Genomic DNA, 25,539 nt, shown 5'->3' with positions numbered 1-25,539 from the left:
CAGTGTCAGACCACTAAAACCGAGAGATGAATATGAATTCTCCATACTGCAGGCGAGATAAATGTGCTGGTGAATATAATTGATCGGAGGAGGGAGGGATGGATGGTGGGAACAGAGAGATTTCAGACTCCAGCATCCAGCAGGTCATTGGCGGGTGGGACCTGTGCCCACCCTGCAAGTCTTCAAGCTAGGAGCCATGCCTGCAGGAGGGGGGAAGCTGGAAGGTATGAGCTTCTGACCATCTCCTTGTAACCGGCCTGCCCTGGAGCAGGAAGGGAAGTGTTTCCACATAGGATTTGCTACCCTTTCCAACCAGAAGACTCAGTAGACAGAAATCCTCTGCCCCAGACTCAGGCTATCCTTTCCAGCTCCCCAGTAGAGCAGGGGGCACCAAGTCACAAATACTCATCTCATGTCCATCCCTCATTCCTACCCCTTTTCAGCTTCAATCTCCTCCTTGCCAGTCACAGAACTACCACCACCATATTAAACTGTCCCTAGGCATGCATCGAGTATGAGAGCACCTTTGCACAGGCAGAAAGTTCCAGAAGGACTTCTGCTTTGGCTGTAGAAGAAAAAGAGTTTTCTATGTCTATTCCCAGATATTTCAGGAGCCGAAATAGGGTGCACAGCAGGTGCTACCCCTGGGGAGCCCTGCCCCCTCGCACGCACACTCAGGTGGCTGTGATGGGGAGGAAGGGTGGTTACAAACCATGCACAAAGAACAAAAGTGATTTTTCAAAGCTTGATTAAAAATTCATCTCTACCTCTTCACTCGAGAAAAACAATTCTGAAGATGGCGATCTGATTTCTTTGCGTGGGAAACTTCAGTCAGTGGGGGGGACACACAGACCCTTCAGGACTTCCAGATCACTGGGCTCCCAGGTGTGGGACTCAGCTGGTAAGCACATGCCCATCCAGCCTCCCGGGCAGCAGTGTTCGGGGTCCCAAATGTATTGGACAGGAAGAAAGGGAAGAGCAGAGGGAGGTTGGATACGGGGTGTGCAAACAGCCAGTGTCTGCATGGGCTGGCCTATTTGATTCGGGGAAGTGGAAGCCTGGAGGCTGCCAGGGCAGGGCACTCTGCCACCCACCTGAATCCCACCTGACGCTTCCAGCAGTTACCCACGAAAATTCGACCAGTGCAGACGCCGGAGCACCAAGTCTGTGCTCCAGGAACGCCGTCCCTCACCACAGGAACAAGACACTCCTAGTCAAAACACATGCATGCCAAGTACACAGGATCTATCTGTCCCCAGTGGTCAGGGGGACGTTCAAGGATCCAGGCCGGGACCTCTGGAGTGGGGAGCTGAAGGTGCAGTGGCCCCTGAAGCCCCAGTGTCAAGGGTAGAGCAGGTAGTCCTCTCCAAATCCCCAACTTGACCTGCCAATGAAAGCACGCTACCTAGGACCTGGCACCCACTCCCTCCCCCCCCAAATGCCAACAGGCCAACCAGCAGGCCCGCCACCGAACCCCCAAATTACAAACAACTGGTGGCATCCAAGATCACAGAGAAAGCCCGACCACCTCAGATCGAGGCTCCCGCCCACGGCGACTCCCAGGTCCAGCACCCCAGATCTTGCGCCACGGCCTGGCCCGAGGAGCCACATCCCCGCCACGGTCAGGACCCCATTCCGCTTCCAGCCCATAGAGGGCGCGCCGAGCACGTCCATCGGACTGGAAGCGTCTCCACCTCGGCCGCAGCCCCAGCGCGCCCGCGGGTGCCCGCCCTGCACCCGGCTCCGCGGCCGGGCTCCTCCCGCGCCCCCACGCGCCCCTCCCGCTTGCCCCGCACCCCTCGTGCCGCCTGTGCTCGCTCTCCCGCGGCCTTCGCGCCTCCTCTCGCTAAGCCTCCTCCAGCCTCAGGGCCCGGAGGGCGCCCCCCCTCCTCTAAAGGGAAGGGGACGACGTGCGAGGGGGCAGGGGGTGATGGAGGACGACAGGTATCCGCGAAAGAGCAGTCAGTTCCCCATGGGGTGGCATCTCCAGGCCTCCGCGCGAGCCGCCTGCTCCCCGCCACAGAGGAGCCGGGGCAAAGACAGCGGCCAGACTGTCCCCTTCCTCGAGGCGCCCCTCGCCGCCACCAGCAGCCCCAGACAGCTTGGACGGGAGAGCCGACCTGGGTGGGGGTCGGGGAGGTCCTGCCCTGTATCAGGGACTAGGTTTCTTCCCCCCTGCAGCTCACATCTTCACTGAGGGTTTTGTGAATTTTGTATTCTGTGTTCACGAATGGGCGGCATAAAGTCATCTGTGCCCTGTTTGAAATGCAGGCTGTTCTGGCGCAGCCGCGGGCCACTCTGAGTGCCCAGAGGCCCAAACCCTGACCTTGACAGTCCCCCATGGTCCTGGGCCATTTCCCACCCAAGTGCATCCCAGGCCAGCTCCACGCCCTGCATTGTCCTACCTTCTTCCCAGCCACCTCCCAGACCCTGCCACCAGAGGGTTATTTTTCCTGTGCTCTCTGGGTATGCCCAGTCCAGGGCTCATGAGTTTAAAGGGGGGGCCCTGGGAGACCAGAGCCCCCACTCCTCTTTCTCATCCCGCAAGGCTAGGGCAGTTCCCTGGCTCACACGCCCAGAGAACTCCCGAGCTGCGTCTCAGCCGCCCATCAGGTCCGTTTAAAAGAGCCTTCCAATCTCTCTCCACGTTTGATTTCACCACTTAACTAAAAAATGCATTCAGAGACAAATTTTCATACTCCATTTTGTCCTCACTCCACCCACAAAACAACCTGACAGCAAGATGCACTGTTGAGACAACTAGTTATAAATTGATTTCAAATCCAAAGTTCTCCTTTGGGGACATAATTGGAAATTCTTTTCATTTTCCCCCCATTGTTGCCCACTTCAAGAAATTGGTGTATAAACTGCTGAAATGCAAACTCATTTACCTCCGGAGACAGGCGTGCCCCCAGATAAACGTCTAAGGGTTGGAAAGAAACTACCTACAAGAAACTACCCTACTGATCCTAACAAATTCACCAACCACCGAAAGACTGAGAAACACCGGAGTCTCCCGGGAGAAACTCCCCAAGGAGCCTCTGTTCCCAAACCCAGGGGCATCTGGGCCATGCCAGCACTGCAGGATTCCGGACACCCCTGCATACACCCAGCCACACACAGCAGCGGGAGCAGTGGGCATCATTTCATTTAGTTTATTAGACAAAATATATGATTTAGACAAGTTCGCTGACGCGCTATTTACAATCTGAAATCACTCTCTATACAGAAAGAAGGGGGGAAAAAAAGACACAAGCACGTGGGGCATTTACCGAGCGGATAGTCCACCAGAGCCTGGTGACAGCCACCAGAGCTGGGGGCAGAGGCCAGGCTGCCCGGACGAGCCCCTTTCTGCAGAAAGCGATGGATGGGAGTCGTTGACGTCGTGGCCATATTTGTCTTTACACCAGTCTGGAATATTTGTCCTAATTCCTCCCTCACCCCCTCCCTCCCCAACTCCCCCCCTCCCCCCGCGAAAGTAAAAGAAGACCGAGAGTCAGGCGGACGGGAGGGCTGCCAGGATCCGCGGCGCTCCCTCCTGCGGGGCCAGCGAGCTGCGGGGGAAACACAGCGAGACAAGAAGCGCGAGAAGTCAGTGACGGACGCCGCGGCCCGCGGCACCGGTTCTGCCCGCCGAGCGCCTGGGGGCGTGGCCGCCTGCCCCGCGCGGCTCCCGGGTCGGGAGAAACCGGCGCGGCCAGAGGGCCCCGCGCCCAGCGCTGGCGGACAGCGCCCCTTCCGCAAGGCTGTGGGACGCTGCCGCCCGGCCCTGCTCAGCCCCCCAGCCGCCGTACCCTCCTCCCCGCATCCCCGCTCCGCGCCGGCCCCGACCACACGGAGGGCACAAGCAAACCGCACTCACTTGTCGCGCACGGGCTGGAAGGGAGATTTTAACTGCTGTGCCGGCGAGTCCGGCCTGGGGACGAGGTCTCTCTCTGCGAGGGAGAGGGAGAAGCAGAGCGTTAAGCGACGGGTGTGTGAGTGTTAGGGGCGGAGGGGCTGCGGCCGAAGTGCGCGAGCCTCTTCCCCACCCACTCCCTCCCTCTCACAAGGAGGACAGGGTCTTAGAGAACCCTTCACCCCTCACTAGGCAGGCCTGCAGGTAGAACTCAGCTCTCCCCACAGGGCCCAGGGCCTCGGCCTCAGTGCCCTAATCCAGGCAGAGATCACTGCTCATCCCCGGGCTGGGCGGCCACCGCCTCTCCCCTCCGGAGCCGGCGCGCCTCCCGCCCCCCACCCCGACCATGCTACTCCTGGGTTCCGGATTCCTGGCCCGGGGCGAGGCGGACACCCCCGGGACGCCATACCTGGGAGCGCGGGGCTGCTGCGAGCAGAGGCCTTGTCACCGTGGAGCACCCCCGGAGCAACAGGGACTGGGGGCTGCGGCGGCGGCGGCGCGGGCAGGTGCGGGCCGTGCGGCGCGGCGTGGGGCGCGCCAACGCCCAGGAAGGAGCGCATGTTGAGCAGGGAGCCCTGCGCGAGGAACGCGCCGTTGGTCCAGTTGGAGAACTTGCCGATGTGGCAGGTGTACAGTCCGTGGCTGGGCAGGAAGGCGGGGTGTTGCAGCGGCGCGCCCGCGGGGGCCCCGTGAGCGCCGGGATGGCCTGAGGAAGGCGGCGGCGAGGCCTTGGGCGCGCCGTCGGGGCTCGTGGCGGTCTCGGCCAAGGACCAGATCTTGGGCTTGCTGTGCGGGGCGCCCTGCAGGCCACCCGACCCGCCGCCGGGACTCAGCAGGCGAGTGCTGCCAGGCTCCGGGACCTCTTTGACCAGGCCCAGGGGCGAGTCCTGGGACTTGAGCGCGTCTGCAGCTGCTAGCGGCGAGCCCTGGTCTCGAGCAAGGGCCGTCGGTGCCGCCGGCGCTCGAGGGGCCTCGGCCTTGTCCTCATCATCCTCATTGCTCTGGTCGCCGTCATGCTCGTCGATTTTGTCGATGTCAATGCTCTCCAGGTCTATCTCCTCATCGTCCTCGGCCTTCTCGGGGTCGCCCTCTGTATCGCTTCCGAAAAGGGCTCCGTCCTCCTGGTCCTTGCTGCGCGCACCCCACGTCACCTTATTCTCCTTCTTGAGGCGGCGGCGCGCGTTGGCGAACCAGGTGGACACCTGCGTGAGCGTCATCTTGGTGATGATGGCCAGCATGATCTTCTCGCCCTTGGTGGGGTATGGGTTCTTGCGGTGCTCGTTGAGCCAGGCCTTGAGCGTGCTGGTGCTCTCGCGCGTGGCGTTCTTGGGCCGCCCGGGATCCCCGTACTGGAACTGGCCGTAGGGGTAGTAGGCTGGCGCCGTGTGGGCTGCGAAGGTGGCAGGGTGCACCCCAGGGTTGTCTTTGAGTTCATACTGTGAGCCCTGCAACCACACAGCCCACCGAGGGAAGAGAGAGAGAGAGCAGGGGTGTGGGGGGGAGGAGAAAGAGAGAGAGAGAGCGCGATGAGTCCCCAAAACTGGGAAATTGGGGAAGAGCGGCTCTTGTCTGCTGGAGAACATGAAGGCCCCCAGTGCACCACCCAGGGAGGAAGTGATGGGTCCGAACCATCAGCTGCCTCTAGAAACTGAACTTCACCCATCATGAAGAGGTTGTTTTTTGTTTTGGTTTGGTTTTGCTTTTATTTTTATCTTTATTTTATTTTATTTCATCACTCAAGAGAAGTTCCAGAATCCATGCATTTCCAGAAGACCACAGCGGGAGCCGTGGCCCCACAGAATTTCCCCAGGCGTCCCTCAGTCCCCTCACCCCCACCACTCACAACAACTTCAACAGACCTAATTTCCAAGTTTATCTCACACTAAAGAGAAGGGGAAACCTTTTAACTGCCCTGATAAAACAGTTTCTCTAAACGTACAGAACCTAAAGCCTAAAGCCCCTCCCTTCGACCCTGAGGGGGTCAAGCAAAATAAACCATCTCGGGTTTTCTTTGGGTCCAAATCCACCAGCAATTTAAAATGAAAGCACACTCTTTTTAGCTCCCAAATTAATCTGCATTTAATGGTTCCCCACACTTAAAGGTCAACCATGGTGACAGGCAATTTAAAATTTTAATCCTGGCCATCATCAACAAAAACACCATTTTTTTTTTAATACAAAAGGAGGGCTTAACCGGTAAAATATTAACACGAGGGCCCAGGAGTCCCGGCTGTGAGAAAGGGAACCGCTCTCCTAGGCCTGTTCTCACTTACTTTATCTCTGAAGTTTGTGACGCGGCAAGAGGAAGCTCGAACTGTTCTCAGGCATTTAGAAGCCGTGATTTATTTGTGATCAATATTCTTTTTATCATCAGTAGTAAAACACAGTAAGTCAAATTATCCCATCAGGTTTTTTGGTAAATAACATTTTATCTTTCTAACAACCTCATTAGGCCTCATTATTACCATAAATTGCTCAGACAGACATTCACTCACAATTTTATCTTTTGACTTCCAAATCCCCAATCTTAACGGCTTGGAAACCCAGGCCTAGAATCAAGAGTTTGCGTTTAGGCTTACTTTCTGAGAATCAGAGGGAAAGCACTAGCAGATACTCACACCTTTTGGGGGCTATTTCTATATTGTTTCCCCTTAGTTTAAAAAAAAGAAGAAGAAGAAGAAAAAGAAGAAGGAAGAAAGAAAGATCTAGTATCTTCCTTCCCTGCCGCATACAATGGGTGCAGAGTCCCACCACACAGCTCCCTTTCTCTCCTACAAATACTCGGTTGGGGGGGGGGGTGTTCCCAAATAGCACACATCTGTATTCAAAATCTCTGTTAAAATTTATAATTCTCCAAATAAACATGGTCCAGTTTTTACGTTAGCAGAGGGGGTTTCCAGACTGAGAAGTTGTAAAGAGCAGAATATTTATTTGACTAATTAGTTTAGTGGTGGATGCCACTGAAAAAAGGTTGCCCTGGCCAGATTTCGTTTTTGCCCAATCTTTGCAAAATGTACTTTGCACTCTTCTAATTATTTTGGTTGTAACTGTAAGGACGACATTTCGGCCTCTTCTCTACCCGGAATTCTTTTTGAAAGGATACCTTGTAGATCTCTCATCGCTTCCCTGGCATCCCCAGCCGCCAGAACAAAATGGGAGCTGATCTTTTTCGATAGCAAGCGATCTCAAAGGCAGCTGGGGCCGCTTTCAGAGAAATAGCCTTTTCTTTCCAAAACTACAAGAAAAAGTTACAGAAAAACACACCAGCCGCTTTTCTCGCTTACAATTGGCGGGTATTTATTTCCTGCCTCTTCTGGGGAGAGTGGGGAGACAAGGGGGGGTGCCTGCAAATTGCGTTATCCCTCCCGCCCCAGCGCAAGAGGGGGCTGCCTCCCTGGCCCCCAGCGCCCCGCGCGCAATTCAGCAGTATCCCGAAGTTGAAGCGCGACCTTGCAGTCAGACCAAGGAAAATGGATCCTTTGGGCCGACAGAATGGCGAATGCCCCGCGGAGAATTAAATTTGCAGTTCCCTCCCCCATCTGACACCCACTGGGACGGGAGACTAAGAGGACAGCATTTATTTTAAGCCCAGGGACTGTTTTCTTTAATCCTCCATTATGTAACGCGGAAAGAAAAGTGCTTTTCATTCGGTGCAAAAGAAATGAAAACTTTGGCAACTTACGAAAGTCAAAGCAAACAGCGTTTCACACGCCAAAATTATTTCCAGTCCCCCACGCATCTCAAATTTGCACACACTCCATTAAGAGACCCCATCCCGCCCGTCTGGTCTCCCCATTGTTAGGTTTATTTTGATCAACTCTTCTAGGCTTTCCAGGGTTCCCTCTGCAAAGTCGGACACAACTGGAGGAGGTCCACCAAAACGGGAGGAAGCGGGGTCTCCCCCGCCCGGCCCCAAAGCCAGAGAGGTCGCGCGAGCGGGGTCCGCCGGCCAGTCCCGGGCGTCCTGCGGAACCCGGCCGAGCTGCCGGAACCCCGCCCGCCCGCCCCGCCGCCACCGCCGAGCCGGGGGCGCGAGCGACTTTGGCCCCAACCTCCGGCTCGAGCCGCGCGCCCCGGGCCTGCTCCTTCGGCCTCCCCGACTCCCGCCTAGACCCCGCTCGCGGCCCAGGCCTCCCGCCTCCCCCCGGCCGAGCCGCAGGGGCGGTCGCCCGCCCGCCGCCCGGCGATCCCGCCGCCTCCCCCGCCGCCCCGGACCCGCGGGCCGGGCCTCCCGCGCTCCCCTGCCGGGCCGGCTCCGCCCGCCCCCGCTCCCGCGCCGCCCGGCCACCCGCGCCCGGGGCTCCGGGGCCGGCGGCAGGCCCGGCGCACTCACCATCTGCGAGAAGAGGCTGAGGTCGGCGGCGTAGGGCAGGAAGGCGCTGTAGTTGGGCGCGCCCGGGTACGGGCCGGCCGCCGCGTACATGCCCAGCACCGAGGTGACGGCGGCCGCGCCCGCGCCCGCGCCCAGCTCCGCCGCCCCTGGGCGGCCCGACGAGGCGGCGGCGGCGGCGGCGGCGGCCGCGGCCAGCACCCCCGGGCGCTCGCCTCCGTAGGCGCCGGGCCCCGCGGCGCTCAGGTACTGCGGGTAGCCCAGCTGCGGGAAGGACATGTCCGCGGATCCGCGGCGGCGGCGGCGCCGGGCGAGTATTAAAGGGGCGGGGGCGGGGGTCGCGGCAGCGCGGCGGGGGGAGGGCGGCGGGGGGGGCGGCCGGGCGCGCTCGGGCCGGCCCGGAGGCGGGGGCCGCTGGCTGCTGCTCGGCCCGGTGCTCGCTGGCGCCCGGCTCCCGGCTGCGCCCGGCTCCGCGATCCCGCGCCGACTGCGGCGGCCGCCCTCCGCTCGGCGGCGGGGCTTTCAGACACAATTTGAAGTTGATGCTTTGATTGGCATCCCCTCGAGCGCTGGCCCCGCCCCCGGCTCCCCTCCCGCCCCCTCCCTGCCTCCCGCCCGCCCTCGCCGGCCGCTCCCGCCCCTCCCGGCTCGCACGTGGTGCTCCGCGCCGGCCGGGCCACCTCCGCCGGCTGTGGGCGCGCGAGCGGGCCGGGCGGCGGGTGCGGGCCTCGCGGCCACGGGCTCCCCGCCGCCCGGCTCCCGCGGCCGTCTGACGGCGGTCCGCACCGGCGCGCGGCTGTTGGACCCTGGCTTTGCTGCCTCGAAGCCGAGGAGTGTCTGCTCGTTCAGAAAGCGACTCGGCGCCTGCTCTTCCGCCGTTGGGGCCGCGGTGCCGGCGCTGGGGCGGTGACAGCCCTCCGGGAAGGGCCTCTCCTCCGAGGCCGCCGCTGCCTTGGCCTCCCCCAGACATCTCAGGCAGAAGTGGCCCCTCGCGCGCTCGGTGCGCCGCAGAAGCCGGCGTGGCGTGACCCCCGGACGCGGGCGTGGCGGCTCCGCGACCCCCACGAGGTATTCCCGGGTCCCCTGGCCGCGACTGGCCTCGCTGCGCTGGGAGAAGCGGGAAGCCGCCCAGCTCTGTGCACTCTCTAATTGGGAAAACTTCAAGAAAGGGCCGCAGAGAAGCCACTTCAATGGCAAAGCAGAGGCAGTCCACAGTGACAGATTCTTGGAGGTGACGGTGGGGACCTTTTCTTTGCTGGAAAATCACCACCGCCGCGCGAGGGAAACGCCCCGCCCCCACCCTGGCGACGGGAGGAACGAAGTGTGGCTCGGGGGCCCCTTGTCTGTCCGCTAGGTGTGCACAGGCAGGGAGGAAACTTGTGTGGAGAGCGCCCGCCCGAGGCGACGCCGCGACCGGCCCAGGGACAAGGTGTCCCTCTTCTCCTTCCCTCTCCTCCATCCTTAGCCGGCGGGGAGAGCGTGCGGACACTACCCTGAACCCCGAGCTCCAGGAGGAGGTTCAGGTCCCTGCTAGGGCTCAGACGACTGGTGTACGGTCCTCCTCGCCTCCCTGTGCACGGGACTTCTGTGGGGCAGGCCGCTTCTGCCTTTCCACTCGCCGGCCAGATCCCCGCGGACCGGGTAGGGAATGTGCAGGCGGTACCGGCCCTGGTTCCTGGGGCCACTTTTCCCGTATCTCCGAATAAGCGGCCAGCTCCCCCCCTCCCCCCCTCCCCCGGTGTACTCCCTGCTGTGAGGGGCTGGCACACTGGACCCCGCAGGAATCTCACCCACGCGCTGCAGTGTCAGTCTTGGTGTGAGCCAGTTCCGGTGTGCGGAGTTGAGGCTGGCCCCTGGGCCGGGTCCTCAGCAGGCTGTGTTGCTAGACCTTGACCTGGACCCCATCCCCTAGTTCCCCCTCCAGGCCCCTGGATCCTGGAGGCCCAGTGACTCTTGCACCATCAGGAAGGCTCTCGTTTCCCCGTTTTGGGGCCTGAGGACAGACAGAGAACCGCTGTCTATAATTAGCAACAATGACGCCCATAATGGTAATTACTAATTAACAGATCTGTAATCAGGCTTTTATTTCTCCGCTCTGTCAGGTTTTCTTCCTGTCCATGCTGCCCCTTCACTCCTTCCCCTACCGCCCTCCACCCAACCTCCACTAACTAGCCCTTGCTCAGGCTAGAAACCTCTTGCAACGTCTGGGGACCTTTCCTGCTTTGAAGTAGATTCTGGGGTGCTAGAGCTCAGAGGAGCTACTCCCAGTCCTGGAAGTCAATAAACCAAAGCTTCCTCCTGCTCCCCAGCCGACCACCTCCCTGCCTGACAAACCCCTCTTTCCTACATCTCAAACAGGGCCATGGGCCAGCCCCAGCAAACCTCAGTGTCACATTTCAGGGTGACAGGTAAATACATGTTCCATAAACCCTCTTCCATGAGTGACACGGAGGGCAGGCAGAATGTAAGGCCAGAGACCCTTGTCCCTGTAGGGATTCAGCCACACAGATGGGTCCTCCTCCGCGCTCTCCCCTGCAGCCCACAGCAGCGCACTCCAGGGCGGCTGGAGCCTCAGAACCAGATGTGGGCAGCAGATTTTGTCCAGAACAACCCCACAGTCACATGTGTGCTCTGCCTGCATCACCTCCGTCTGCATTGTGAGAAGATAGAAGGTTCTAGAAGACGGGGAGGTGAGTGGGAAGGGCCCTCCTGGAAACCTTGTCTGGGGATTCCCCAGTAGTGGGAGAATGGACTCTAAAAAGGCCTGTAGACTTCCTCTGCGAAGCCCTAGAAAGGTGCCTTAGTGCTGACTGTGCTCATTCTCTGCCCAAGGCCAGGGCTGGATCCCAGCAGAGCCCGACTATACCCCTGGCTCATCTCCTCCCTTCATTCTCCTTGAGCTTTACCCAAAAAATTGCATGAAAAAAAAACTAGGAAACAATCTGACCAAAAAAAAAAAAAAAAAAAAAAAAAAAAAAAAAAAGGAGGCAGGGGGGTGGGGTGGGGATTGCCTCCAAACCATCCCCTTGGAGATCAGGAGGAAAATAGAAGGATCCCAAACTTCCTGGCTCAGCATCCCCATGGAAAGTATCCTCCCACCATCCCACTAATCCTTGTGAGCATCAAATAGTGGGGCTGAGGAGGGAAGGCCCCTCATCTGTGCCTGAGCCTGGACTTTGGGCCTCTCTTGAACATCTGCTTAAGGGGATTCCAGAACTTTCCCCAAAGAAGATGGCCCAGCTCACTTGCTCAGCCTTTCCCAGGTCCTGGCCATCCCTCTGACGGCAGAGAGGCGGGGGAGAATAGGGGGCCATATAGGGTCCTTTTGGGGCTCAGTGGCACTGGCTGGGGACAATGTGTGGGGCTCTACCCACCCACAGCCTCGCCACTCTAGATCCACAAACTGGGAGAAACCACCTTCACAGACCCTCAGCCACTATCCCCACCTGATAAGGGTGGTTCGGCAGGCCCCGTCATTGGTCTGGAGGCCCGAACCAGGGGTTGGGCTGGAGGAGCCCCTCCCCTTTCCTTTGACTGGCCAACCACTGAGCCAGAGGCAGGACACTGGAATCAACTGTACAAAGCCAGACCTAGGGGTCGCTGTGAGGCCAGCCGAATCTGAGCTCCGAAGGGGCCTGCATCGGGGCTTAGGTTGGGGAGGGAGTGCAAGGAAGCCCATGTAGGGACCTGGGGAGTTGGAGCAGGTCATTGGCACAACCGGGCAGAGCTGGGCAGTGGCAGTTGGTCAAGACCTTGTGATTGGAAGGCCTGGACCCTCCGCATCCCCAGCTAGGACCTGGGCCTCTGGGTGCACCCATGAATGGGTAGGGCACCCCAGTATAGTGCAGGAGTGGTTTTGGAGGGTGGAAGGGGACTCTGGTGGGGAGGAGAGAAAGGCCCTGAGAACTTGGTGTGTGCTGGAGGAGGGAGAGTTGGCAAAAATATGATTTTGGACCAACTTGACTTTTAGGCAGGTTTCAAGGCCTGATGAAAAGTTTACTTGCTGGTTGTCCTTTGGTGGGGTGGGGGGGTTAGTTTTCTAAATAGGAGGAAATTGTTACCCCAGGTCTGTAAAAGATCATGTCCCTTTTTTTCTCCCCTGCCCGCAGTGATGTTTAGCATCCACCAAGCTCCCTACCCACCCCTGTATATTTACAAGAGAATGAAAGTAAACAAACCAAACAGCATTCCCATTTACAATTTTATTTCGTCCAAAAGAATCTCCACTGATTTTGAGGCTCTGCCTCCCTGGGTCCCAGAAGAAGAGGATGCAGCTGGTGGGAAACTGCCCCTCTCCTGGAAGCCATCATGGGGACCTGCCTTTGGCGCCAAGGACCCAGCGGGTGTCAGAGACCAGTGTCAGGGATGCAGTGGCAGCCCCAAGGCCTCTTCCTCTGCCTTTCAAAATGGCCATTCCTTCCTGTGCAGGGGGGGGGGGGGGGGGCAGGCGTGCAGGGCAGCAACTTCGTGCTGGGGCTTGGTGGCCTGACCTGGCCCGGCCCCGACCCCGGCTCTGCCCTCTGCCCTGATGCGTGCGTCCTGATTTATGAGTCTTGTTAAATACCCATTAGACTTTGCACCTTTCTCCAGCAGGACCCAGGAAGCCACCGTGCTCCGCGGCGACAGACAAGAGTCAAACATTCCCCAGAGGATGGCCGAGAAGCCCGGAGGAGGGCGGGACTGCGCCCAGTTGCCCTTGGGTTCAAGCCAAGAAGAGAGCCTAGCTGCCCTGGAGGGACCACAGTGAGGCCAGCTGGAGGCAACGCCAAGAGACCCCATGAACTTCCCTGGAGGAAAACGTCCCGAAGCGAGGGACCAGGGACTCGGGATGGTTGGAAGCTCTCCAGGCAGGGCCTGTCACCCGGCAAAGCAGAGCAGGTGCCTAGGCGGAGTGGGGGCTTGGTTCCCTGGACTGTGGCTGGCGGGCGGGAGGAGAGCGGCCCGGGCGCAACCGGCAGGAGTTTCCCACCATGGCAGGGTAGAAAAATGGACCGCAGCCCCCTGGCCTGGAGTGCCGCGATGTCGCAGTCCCCGAGTGTAGGAGGAAGTGAATTACATGCGTGTGCGCACACGTAAATATTTTATAAACCTCCCCTTAATTAACCAAATCATTTCCATTATGCCTCCAATGTGATCAACAGCGACGGCGTGAGGGTTTCCAGGGTTTATAATTTGATGTCACCAGACGGTTGCTCGGGGGCAGAGGTACCGTCGCTGCGCCAGCTGCACGCGTATTTATTTGTTTTTCTACCGCGTTCCTGTAGGGCCCCATTATGCAGCTTTTAATTAGCTTGTGTGTGTAGTTCACCGTCCCGAATCAGTGCCATCCCGGAGCAAGGCGATGTACATCCTCGCAGTACAGGTGTAGCTGCCCGCCCCGGAACGCTAGGAAACGCGTGTCTGACACAGGAATGCGGGGCCGCCACGCAGCCCACCGGCGGCTCTCCGCAGCCAAGAGGCGCAGATCAAAGCCGGCGGGGACTTCAGCGGCTCCCCCGTGAGCACCGCGGTGGCTGCGGGTCCTCAGGCCCTCAGAGGGAGACGGGCGAGCTCGGCTTGGGGGACCAAGTGAGTTTCCGGCCTTACCCAAGTCCTGAGGTCCTTGCGGCGGCGGCGGCGCGGACCTCTGGCGCGCGTCCCGCTCCGGGCCTGGTGCGCGGGCCGGTCGCGCGGAGAACCGAGCTGCGGAGCAGAGCGCTGTGGCTTCCTGCCGGTCCGAAGAGTCCTGTCACCGGACCCAGGGCGCACAGCCCGGATCTCCGGAATCTCGGGGCAGGAGAGCCGCCCCCACCCCGGCCCTTGCGCTGGCTGTCTCTTCCTTCTTGAAATGACCTCTGTGGAGCGCCTGTAAATCTATCCCTCCAGCCACGGGGGAATTCTTTTAAAGCTTTCTTTTTGGTCAGGAATAAGAGATTGTTCATCTTTAACTAGACCACATAGAAATTATGATTCAACAACAGTGTGCATTTAATTAGAGTAATCTCACTCGAATTTAATTACTTAATGAATTATTTGTTTAAAAGGTACAACGTCTTGTTTGCCAAGTGCGGTGCAGACCTCTGATAAGAACTTCTGTTCTAAGGACATTATAGCTTAAAAGCAGTCATGTGCTAAGGTTTGCATTTTAACTCCTTGAGTGTGGAACCGTTAACTGTTGAGGTACTAGTCCAAGGAAATCTCTGACATTTACGGGTGCAGAGAAGCTGCACAGCGGTTCCGTTCTGTTGTGTGCACAGGTCCCTTTGGAAATTAGCATCCTCTAACTTTTGTCGTGTAAGTCTATTTTTAAACTTACTTCATTCCGCTTTTGGTAGGCAGTCTCCTTTTTTCTGGTGCAAGATGACAGCTGTCTACCAGAGGACTCATTTTATTAGTATTTGCAGCGAAGCGGCACAGCCTTCAGGAAAACTCCTGCCTTGCTCCTCTGGGTCCCTGAGGCATCCACAGTAGTGGCAGGAAGATTTTCTGGGCTTATCGATCTTCCTCTTCCGGGATTGGAAGCTACGAAGGCCCATTCTTTGACCTTAACCCTTCATTCCTAAACTGTGGAAGAATTCCACTTCCTCTTGTTTTCCAAAAGCAAGCCATGCCATCCTTTCCAGGAGGCTCTGAAGTTGACTTGTCTCCGGGTGATGTTAAGGATTGACGGAGGCAGCTAATGCAAGGTTCATAACCAGGGGCCACGGAGGAGGAGGGTGACCTGCTGGGATTCTGACACGATTTCTGTGTCTTCTGTGGTTAGGTTGCTGTAGAAGCAGACAGTTTCTTTTCCTCCACTAACCTGCATGACGGACAGAGCCTTCTATCCTGGCATGATGGAATTTTAGCAGAAAATGCCTGTATTGGGTGAGGGTGGGGGCGGGAAGCCTTTCTCCCTGTCAGTGAGAGAAAATAGAAACTAGGAACACCTTAAACCCGGAGGACTCAATTCCACTGTCATTTTCATTAATATTTCATTAATCAAATAAGTTACCTTAATGCACATTTGGGCATTAATGCACTATGGCCACATAAATATTAAATATTGTGAGTATAGTATCCACCTAAAGAAGGAATGAGCTTCTAAGAGAAGTACGACGTGTTGATAAGAGTAATTAGCTCTTTGTTTCTTTTCAGAATCCCGGGTGTTTATGGCATCTTGTCTTGTCGTGCAATCGGAGTTCTTATGGTGGTTGAGTTACCGAGTAAACTTAATCCTATTCAGTTATGGCTACAGGAGCCCCTTTCTTCCAAAGAATCAGATCAATGCATATTTTACACTATTTATGAATTTACTTCACATATTCTACCGAGTAACAACGGACAGTAACAACCAGAAAGGACATGAGATAATAACTCAGGAATGAGAATACATTTCTCAGATCTGAGCAAATCCAAAGACGATTTGCTAGTAAAACCCTCAAAGGGAATGATATGTGTGGGATGGAAAAAGGTGAAACACTAAACGGCATATTTGTGTTTGACTCCTGGAGAACTGTTTGAAATTTCGACCAGATAGGATTCTACCTCCCATGACTTCCTAGCAGCCCTCAATCACTTATATTATAAAAGATTCAATCTACCTACTGGAAATACCTTTTAGAAATAGCAGTTGGGAAACACCCACCCACACAGCGTCCTGGGCAGAAAGTGTGGTGCATTCCGGCTTTCACAGACTGTGTGCCCCACGAGTCACTGGCGTGTAGGTTAAAATCGCCCCACTGAAGGGACACCTGTGCAACAAACACGCCCAACACAGGACGTGTTGGGAGCTCAGGGGAAGGTTTCTCTAGGTTTGGAAGATATTTTGGTCTAGCAGCATTTTCCAGGACCATTCTTGTGGAAAAACAAAATCCAGGTATGAAATGGACCTAAGCGGGGTGCGGGGGGGGACTTGAAATGTTACTAGACTCAGGTTCCATCGTCTGCTTTCACTCCCCTTCCACACTACTGTCCCCAAGACTGTCTCCAGAGCTGCGGGATCTGGGGTTCTTGACTGGGGTTAGACCAGCTACATCCCTCGTTTCCTGTGCACGGAAGACTAGGTAGAGCAGCCTCAGGCCTTCTGGCCCCCACTCTGTGCCGTCTCTGAGTGTGTGTGGATGTTTGTATGTGTACCAGGAGTTGGGGGCGCGTGCAGGCTCCCCTCTCAGGCACACTTCCAGAGGCTACTTTGACCCAAAGAACATGACACTTAGGACCAAGTTCAGGGCGTGTCTTTTCTCCAACCTCCCTCTAGCCCCACACAGCCTGGCTGGCCTCTAGTCTCCTGGGAGTGAGCTCAGGGATCGGCAGGCTAACCATAGCTCCCAATTCGACGCAGGGTGGTTGGTAACCGACAGTGGTAGGTGAACTTATGTTGGGTACAGCTGTGCTCACAGAATACCACCGACAGGGTGATTTCAACAAGGGAGATGCATGTTCTCACGCTTCTGGAGGGTGGGAGTCCAGGGGCTAGGTGTCGGCAGGGTTGTGTTGTCCAAGTCCTCTCTGGTTGGCATGCAGATCTTTTCTCAGCGCCCACACTCCCAGTGTCTCTCCAGCTCCAGCCTCTCCTTCCAAGGACACCAGTCAGGTTGGATGTGAGGCCACCTGCCTCCCTCCTTCCCCATCCTTCCTCCCTCCCTCTCATTCTCCCTCTCCCCCCCTTCCTCCCATCTTCCCTCCTTCCTCCCTCTCCTTCCTTCCTTCCTTTCTTCATTCCTTCATCCCTTCCTTCTTTTTCCCCTCTTTTATTTTTCCATTTATTCCCTACTTAGCAAACATTTGTCAGGGACCATGTAAAAAAAGTGGACGATTTCTCGTGCTATGGGTGAAGGAAAGACAAACCAGACCGTTGTCTAAATATCTAAAGTCCGTGCGTAAGGTCAGTGAGGCAGGCGAAGCTCGCTAACACCTAGTCTGCACCCGAGGCAGCAATGCGAGTGAAGAGGGTTGTGCCAACTACATACTTTTGGCCCCTCCACTTCCCCCCTTCCCTCCCCCGTCATGCTGGGCCCTGCAGACCCCATTTCTGCTTTGAGCCATAGCCCGTGCGCTTTCTCTCCATTAGACCATGCAACAGGGTGCGGGGAGGGAGTGAGCTGCAGGACAGTTGGGGGGCTGCCCCTTCCTTCTCCTGCAGGCCCCCTCCTCCCCTCGCCTTCTGTGACCTCAGCTTTGCCTGGGGCCGATGCTCCCGAGCGTGCAGCACGGTTGCAGGCTCTCCCAGAGCCAGGCCTCCGTGTTCCCTGGATGGGCCAGCTGCAGCCTCTCAGCATCTCTGCCTGAGTTTGGCTCCTTGGGGCTCCTGACGTTTTGCAGTTTCCGTTCTTCTGTATGGGCAGTTGCCGCCTGGGTCTGCCTCTGAGGCTTCTCAGCCAGCTGATGGGCACGCTGTCCCCGTCCTCATTTGCAAGCGCTGTGACCCAGACTAGCCAGCTTAAACAAGAGAAACTTATCGTCACCTGTCCTGGGGGTTGGAAGCCCAAGGTGGAGGTGTTGGTAGGGCTGGTTCCTGCGGAGGTAGTGGGAAAACTTGCCCTGGGCCTCTCTCCTACCTTCCAGAACGTTCTGGCAATGCCCGCCCTTCCTTGGCTTGTGGAGGCATCACCCTAGGCTCTGCCTCCGTCTTCACAGGACCTTCTCAACGGGAGTTTATCTGTGTCCCAAAACTCCCTTTTCTCGGCACGGACACAGGTATATTGGGTCAAGGCCCACACACTCCAGTAAGACTCATCTTAGTAGCTGCATCTGCGACAACCCTGCTTCCACCCGGGTCACGTTCTGAGGCAACTGGGCTAAGACCTCGGTATGTGGATCTTGGGACAGACACAGTTCAACCCATAATGATGCTTGATTAAAAATTCTTTATCTTATGGGCTCCTGGGTGGCTCAGTGGGTTAAGCCGCTGCCTTCGGCTCAGGTCATGATCTCAGGGTCCTGGGATCGAGTCCCACATCGGGCTCTCTGCTCGGCAAGAAGCCTGCTTCCCTCTCTCTCTCTCTCTCTCTGCCTTCCTCTCCGTCTACTTGTGATCTCTGTCAAATAAATAAATAAAATCCTTAAAAAAATAATTCTTTATCTTGGGGCACCTGGGTGGCTCAGTGCATTAAAGCCTCTGCCATTGGCTCAGGTCATGATCTCAGAGTCCTGGGATAGAGCCCCACATCGGGCACTCTGCTCAGCAGGGACCCTGCTTTCCCCCTCTCTCTGCCTGCCTCTCTGCCTACTTGTGATCTCTCTCCTTCTCTGTTAAATAAATAAATAAATAAATAAAAATTCTTTATCTTGACCCTTCTGTCCAAAAAGCCCTGTAGTTCCCACTCATGCACTGGCCCGGGACTGACATAAGGGGCCCAGATTTTGGATCAACCGAAGAAAGGGCCCAGTGGCCTGTCACTTGAACCGGACTTTGAAAGGTGACTTAGATGGGGAGAGGTCAAGAGGATGAGCAAAGTCTGTCCCTGTGCTGGCAGGACAGGGCTCTGAAAGCACGCCGGGGAGGTGGGTGGTCCCGGGGAGATGGAAGGACACAGAGGAGCAGAGTGGGCCGCACCCAGGGGCGGGGAGTGCCGACTTCGCTCTCTGGGCAAGGAGGGATGCTACAGGTCTCCGAGCGGGGGCAGATCAGGTGTGTCCATGGAAAGTCAAGAGGGATCTGGGTCAGAGCTACAGGAAGACGTCACAGAAGTGGAGGGGACTGTGTGAGCCCACCGAGGTCCCAGAGGGAGGGAGGGAGAGGGGCCTGCAGGCCATCAGCATGTGTCAGACCTCTCAGTCCTTCCAGGCACCGGCAGAGCCCCGCTGTGCGAGCACAAGGAAGAGACCAGCGTCCAGCCTCCTGCAGGGACTCTGCTCAGAATCACCTGAGGCAGGTGACAGGGTGCCCCATGGGGGGCACCTGGGGCAGGTAAGAGGTGGCCCTGTGGGGCGACTCGGGGCCCTGGCTCCTTGTCCACTAGGCAGAAAGCTCTGCTTCCCTTGTTGACATCTGTGCTTACGGATGAGATTTTATTTGAACAAAGGTTTTTCCTTCGCTTTGACCCTGAAGAATCACAGAAGCACATGACTGTCAGGGTTTGGATTCTGTTGTCTTCAGGTGGTTTGATGAGACATAAACCTCCAGTTGTGAAAAGCGGCCTACGATCACATCGTTCTCTGCTCAGATCCAATGGGTTTTCTAGCCACATCTGGAGTGTACAGTCATGTGTCTTATGACAGAGTGTGTGAGTATATGCCCAATTCTCAGCGGTGTATTAGGTGTTCAATTAAGCAGAAATCTGGAATGACGGGAATGTTGGGGAAAAGAATGCTTTTGGATAAAGGTACTTGCTGTTATTATTATTAATACAGATGAAAACAAGTCACTTGCAGGCCTTCCTTTGGCTTCGACTCATGCAGGCCATAGCTCAAAGGTTGAGTCAGTGGTTTCATCTTGAGCGAAAGACAAACCCAGTGGTTATAAAGCAGAAAAACAATCCTGCATCCCATCAGGAACCTCCTGACTGACTTGTGAAGGAGGAGTAGTTCACCATCACGGGGTGGGGTGGGGGGAAATGGTGCTTCTGGGTGGACGGTTTTCTTGCTAACTCCGGAATCATGAGCTATGCAAACTGTATTGGTGATTATCACCCACCACACAGCACATTCAGGGTGAGCTGGGAGGTGCTATCTGTGCCCCACAGCATCTTCTCTTAGGAGTCAACTTTCTCGTGCTCCCACCTGTTAATTCGGTTTTATGTGTTCAGAGAAAGGGGTGAACGGGCTTCAACCCCGGCTCCCTCAAGAGCTGACCAGTGGAGAATCCGAGGTCTGGTGTTCTGGGCAGCTCCCGCCTGACTTCATCATGTCACTGTGTAACCAGGTTATAAAAGAAGGTCCGCGGACACCCCGGGTGGAGGCTCCCTCCCTCTGGACGGGTTAGTTAGCCTTCTCAGAAGACGCATGATTTGGCCGCATGGTGTGTCTGTGTAAATCCACCTGTCCCTGCCTGGGGAGCGCGGGGCCACACACAGATGAAAGCCTCTGCTTGCCACCTCGCCCTGCCTTCCGTTGGAATATCGCGTGGCCATAACACCTACTTGTTGCAAGGATGCGGTCGGCTTTCTGTAAATTTGTCCCTCACCTGGAAGTACCTGCTCTGCTTTGTCATCAAGTCAACCATTTGAGGAGAAATCACTTCTTCAGAACTTGGTGTCTCCCACCTGAAATGCAAATCTGTGAAAGTGTCCCAAAGCTTTATGAGAAAAAATGTGGATCTCCTGCCCTCCCGTACCCCCACCCCCCACCCACCTTCTTCAGTCCGTACACCTCTGAGTGTGGTTCCTCCTCCTCCTCCACCACCATTCTTCTGGGAAGGAGAATGGTTTGAATTCCTCCTTTTCATGGCTGCCCACACCCAGGGACTGTGACCTGTCACCTGCATTTCGGGAAAGCCTCTCAGATCCAGCCTCAGTGCTCTCAAGGCCAAGGTCTTCTTCGATAGCCGGCCTGCATGGTCGCAGGCTGTGTGTCATCCGTGTCCCTCATTCTTTTATTCCAGGACGCATGGAGTTGTACCAGTCTCCTCGGATCTGTTTTCTCCCCTGCCGAGATGTCCTCTGCTCCCCTATGGAGATGGAAGCCCATCTCCATAGCACATCACTTGTTCGATTTCGGGGCTGAAATGCTCCTGCTCAAGCTGGAGAGGGTTGAGCAGCTCCAGTCTCTTGCCCTCGTCTCCTAGAGAAGTCCATGTGAATGCAGCCTGCCGTTTCCTTAGAAGGCGGAGAACTCACTACGTGAAATATTGGATTTGGCCTTGGTCTGGGTTTGTCATTAGTACTCATCAGTGCTTCTACGTTTCAACCCTCCGTCTGAGCCCAGAACTGTCTCTTCACTCCCAAACCCATCTTTCATTCCTGGTTTTAAAATCCAGCTGGAAAACCCACATATAAACCTAGAATTCTAAAACTCTGAAGCTCTTGGAAAATGTCTTAAAATGTGTGGACCTTGCCTAGAAATCTTTTGATTCATTAGGTATGGGGCTGGATCCAACTTACGAATTTGAAGTTTTTTAAGTACGGAGGTAACTGGGACTTAGTTGGTTGAAAAAACACATTTCATAAAAAGGAGTCCTCGATCTACACCCGGTTTGACTTTTTAAACCCAACAAACTTCACTGTGCTCTCTGCAGACCCCAAATCTGACTCACTCTGACACCCCCCTTCACTGATACCACCCCTGCGTAAGGGCCTCCTCCTTCTCAGTTCACTCCGTCTCTGTCTTCTTTGCCCACCTGCTAACCTCCCTGCTCTCATGGGCTCACCCCAGTAGGCATCCTCCGTGGAATGCCTGGCTTTTTCCTGTGGGCCCCCCACATCTGTATCAAATCCAAACTCAGCCGTGAGCTACAGACCCAAATATCCATCTACATGTGACCCTTCTCCACCGGAAGCTACAGATACGCCAAGTGGCTCTTAGTGCCCCTGGGACTCCGTGAAGCGGCCGGACTCCGGCCACCCGGGCTCTGCCTCTGTCAGCTGTCCGCCTTCACTTCTGTCCTGTTCAACATCCATAGGTCCAGTGATGGTGTGTGGAACACGCGTGATGCTCCTGGCTCCAGGGCAGCTCTGTGATGCTACAGTAGATGAGGAACAGAAAAGGTGGTTGGGTTCCTGTCCTCAGGGAGGTGCCAGTGACATGTGACTTTGCAGAGGTCCCGCTGCACCTCTCCTTCTGCCCCGGCTCCGCTAGTGAGGACTCCGTACACCGCCCCACCGCGTGTGGGCACACTCAGGGCCTTTTTGGCTCTCAGATTCCATCTTCTCCAGGATCTAGGTTGGACAAGAAATTGCATGGTGACCCTACCCACCGGCACTGTTCCACGTCCGCATCGTCAGCTGACTGGATTGTGGGCACGGCTTCCTAAATGACCTCCTGCCTTCAGTCTGGTGCATTTTGATGTCTCCCGTTCTGCTGCCAGTGACCTTCTGCCATCACAGCTTGGCCCAGTGATTATCATCGGCTGCTGGTGACCCCGGAGGTCCCGCTGCCCACATTGTGTGCAAGGTGGCAGGTCGTGTGGCTCCCGTTCCCTTTTCCGATCCAGCCTCAGCCTCCATCAGGAAGCCATGATTCTCCAGATGCCCTGTCCTTCCGGAAGCTTCCGACCCACATGCCACTGAGGGCCCTGCCTTCCTCTTTCTCCTTGCTTTCTTACTGTGATGCATCTTAACAGATTTTTAATTTTATTGGTAGCAGTAACATGTATAATTTTTTCATTAAAATTTTCAAATAAAACTAAAATATCCCCTGTCAAGTGTGCCTCATATGTGAGTGTATTGAATCCTTATTCCACTCCCACGGGTAACCCTGATGCCGTTCACGTGGTTCCTTTATCTGATCCCCTTCCATGCGCTAACATGTGTGGCCGTGTGCACTCACGATGGATACATGTACACACGCGTATGTGATTGTGTGTAGTTTTGTAGATGTTTGCACAAGTGAACCCCCGCCCCGAGGAAGATTGTTTGTGACTCTATTTTCCTTAATGCCCCTTGGCCTCTGTTTTCATGTCAGCACACAGAGATCCTCGCTGTGTTCTAAAAACTGTTGCTTAGAATCCCAGAACATGAATGTGCTCTATTTTATTTAATTATCTTTCAATTAAAGGGCATTTCGATGGTTTCTAATTAGTCATGAGTCTGTGTGGTGCTGCGGGAGTGGGCTTGGCTGTGCCTCTCCCCTCACGAGGGTTTCTCCAGGGTAGGTGCACGTGCACATCTGTCCGTTAAGGTTTCTGCTGGGGACGGTGTCTCTGTCTCCTCCGCAGCTGTGACATGCAGCCCGCCCAAGAGCTGGTGGGGGAGCGTCCCAGGGTTGGGAAGCGGGCTCCTTCTGTGCAAGCCACAGGCCCGGTGGGAGGGGGGCATCTGCCACACCCTCTGCTGGGTTTTTTTTTGTCTCTGCTGGGGTCCGTCCCAGTTATGGGGTGGGACAGGCAGAAGCATGAAGGCACCGCTGGGTAGCTGCCCTTTACACGGAAAGAAGGCGGGGCAGGCAGAGTGCCCTTGCAGGCCTGTGTGAGTCTGAGCCCCACAGGATGCCTGCTGTGGCATTGGTCCTCAGGACCAGGCCCCCTGGGGTGTGGGGGAGCACTGAGGTGCCCAGGATCCAACATATCAAGTGAGTATGGGCTGAATGCGCTCACCCACTGGGGGCTGGGAGGGACTATGTCCAGCAGGGGTGGCCACCTGGTGGTCAGTGCCCACTCCGGGGTGCTCTGCTGTGTGGACACAGAGTGGGAGCAGCACCAGGACCCTGAGAGCGGAAGGTGGCAGGCAGATCTAGGTGCCCAGAGTCCCTGTCCCTGCAGCCTGCTCTGAGTCTGCCCCACGGTGGGCTCCTGAGGATGGAGAAGCCCTGTGGATGGAGAGACCACAGACGGAACATTTTAGAGCATGTCGGTGACCAGCACATTGTTTTGGAAAACCTACTGTTTCGCTGTTATTCGTTTCAGAAGTGGGCAATAGATCTTAAGGTCTAATTCCAACTTTGAAATCCTTCACAGATATTTGCTGGAGTCACTGTCTAAAATATAAATGGTTGAATTTTCATTGAACTTCTACCCCATGATTTCTTTGTTTCACTGTTTCAGAGTTCTCATCCTTCCTTCTGCCCTTCTGCCTATCCTCAAATGAGCAGAAGGCTCTTCTCTCATGAACTGACTCGGGGGTCTGTTGGTGATGGACGCATTTGGATGGTAAATTCATAAAAGCCCATCAAAGGGAATTCTCCTTTTTTTTTTTTTTTTCTTTTTCAGGACAGGTGTCCTCCGTTGCATGTCTGTCTACACCTGCTGAATGACCAGCAAATGTGGGGTGGAATTAATGGTCTTCATAACCCATGGCCACACCTTTGAAAGGTCAGTTTTGAAGCAAAATGCTATTACAACCATGCAGTTGACTTTAGAAAGCGTAGTTATGGTGCCTGGCATGGCCCGTGTGCTTGTCTTATGACTTGATTCCACTGTCTGCTTGCAGTTCCTCCTTTAGGGAGACCAGCGAGGGCTTGGGGAACAGAGATAATAAACTGGTGAGTTAGGAAGAGAAGAAATGGCCTTCAGAAGCCCCCCGGCCAAGCCAGCTGGTCGAAACGGCCGGATCCACACCCAGCATCCTTTTTCCCAGTCTCTCCCTCTGTCCAGGCTGAGCCCATGGCAGCCCTGACTTCAGCCTTGGCACGAGATGGGTTGTCTGAGCTCACCGTGACCTTGGAAGTTAAACCACTGGATAATTCTAGGACATCCTGGAACATACACCTTGATACCAAAACCCCAAGGATGGTGAAGTATTTACTGCTTTAATCCAAGTTTCTTCCCGGTTGGCATATTGTTCTCCTGAATCTTACTTGGGGATTCATGGAGTGTTCTGGAATTCTCCTCTGAGATTCAGTAGTTACCTAATACTTTTGCTCATGGGGATTATCATCAAATAACCCCGCAGGAAGACGGCGTGGCTTCCGTTGAGAGCTCTCCCATTTGCTGTGGACTGGCGTCCAAACAAGGTGAGGGACACTGTGGCGTAGAGTCTCAGCCGTGGATTCTGTAACTGAGGAGGCAGGACCCGTGTGGGCCACATCCTGACCATGTGGGAGACCCTGGTGGACACCTGCACTCAGCTAGTCATTTAAAAACCAAACGGGGGCTTTGTAGAACACTGAAAATAATGTGAAGAATGATTTTTTTTTAAAAATCACCTTTATGTGTGCTGAAAACCTAAAACCTCAGGGACTTACTGCTATGGATTCTTGGCCCCAGCTTCACCCAGAAGATGCCAAGGGCACACAGTTTCTCCCTTAAGTGGGGTTGCATAACAGATTGGAAGAGTACTGACGCACAAGTATTTAAGTGGCAACCATGAGCCAAATGTGGGACCGGGCCAGGGATCCAGCATTCAGGGGCTGTGTGGCCAGGAACGTGAGGTGGGAACAACCTGTTTGTTGGTGTCGAGGACTTCTGAGTGCCCGATGCCCTGAGATAAGATTCAGCACGTCTGGTGCCTCGCATGGAGAGGTCACCCAGGGTTACCCAGGACAGGTTGTCAGAGAAAGGACTAGTTCTGTGAGTTCTGAGTGTCCCGGGCAGCCCTGGAGTGGACAGCCAGGGCTTGGCCCCAGCTCTGCCCCCGCCAGAGGCCTGGGAAGGTGGGGCGTCTGCAGCTGAAGGAGCTGCCGGTCCCGTCCTCCTCACGCCTGTCTCCCCATCTGAGATTGCGGCACCCGACTGGTCGGGGCACCCTCGCACAATCCCACACACTGGGCAGCATGAAATGACAAAAGTCCATTTTCTCACAGCTCCAGAGGCTCCCAA

The 25,539-nt window shown here is 55.9% G+C and overlaps 1 protein-coding gene and 1 long non-coding RNA gene across 3 annotated transcripts; one reads left to right on the top strand and one right to left on the bottom strand.

The window, feature by feature from the left end:
• Positions 1–3,140: 3,140 nt before the first annotated feature.
• Positions 3,141–8,766, bottom strand: IRX1 (iroquois homeobox 1). The gene is made up of 4 exons (XM_047731075.1): positions 8,232–8,766; positions 4,308–5,343; positions 3,863–3,935; positions 3,141–3,554 (listed from the first exon to the last, which is right to left on the bottom strand). The coding sequence occupies exons 1-4, from the start codon at positions 8,505–8,507 to the stop codon at positions 3,497–3,499; spliced, it is 1,443 nt and encodes a 480-aa protein (XP_047587031.1). The 5' UTR covers positions 8,508–8,766; the 3' UTR covers positions 3,141–3,496.
• A 141-nt stretch (positions 8,767–8,907) lies between these two features.
• Positions 8,908–25,070, top strand: LOC125100731 (uncharacterized). Of its 2 annotated transcripts, XR_007127634.1 has the most exons (4): positions 8,908–9,459; positions 12,819–16,065; positions 23,992–24,093; positions 24,376–25,070. It is a non-coding gene; the product is annotated as an uncharacterized LOC125100731 (long non-coding RNA). The 2 variants fall into 2 exon arrangements; XR_007127635.1 differs by lacking the exons at positions 23,992–24,093; positions 24,376–25,070 and adding an exon at positions 20,731–22,440.
• Positions 25,071–25,539: the final 469 nt, after the last annotated feature.

This window comes from Lutra lutra, chromosome 5 (genome assembly GCF_902655055.1).
Source record: "Lutra lutra chromosome 5, mLutLut1.2, whole genome shotgun sequence".
Classification (NCBI taxonomy): Eukaryota; Metazoa; Chordata; class Mammalia; order Carnivora; family Mustelidae; genus Lutra; species Lutra lutra.
Note: the sequence above shows the minus strand (reverse complement) of the source record. Positions and strands in the feature narration are given on the sequence as shown.

Coding starts and splice junctions, on each gene's coding strand:
- IRX1 (XM_047731075.1), bottom strand. CDS start 8,507: ATGTCCTTCCCGCAGCTGGGCTACCCGCAGTACCTGAGCGCCGCGGGG. Junction 5,344..8,231: donor TCAGCCTCTTCTCGCAGATG/GTGAGTGCGCCG, acceptor GTGTGGTTGCAG/GGCTCACAGTATGAACTCAA. Junction 3,555..3,862: donor TTCCAGCCCGTGCGCGACAA/GTGAGTGCGGTT, acceptor TTTCCCCCGCAG/CTCGCTGGCCCCGCAGGAGG.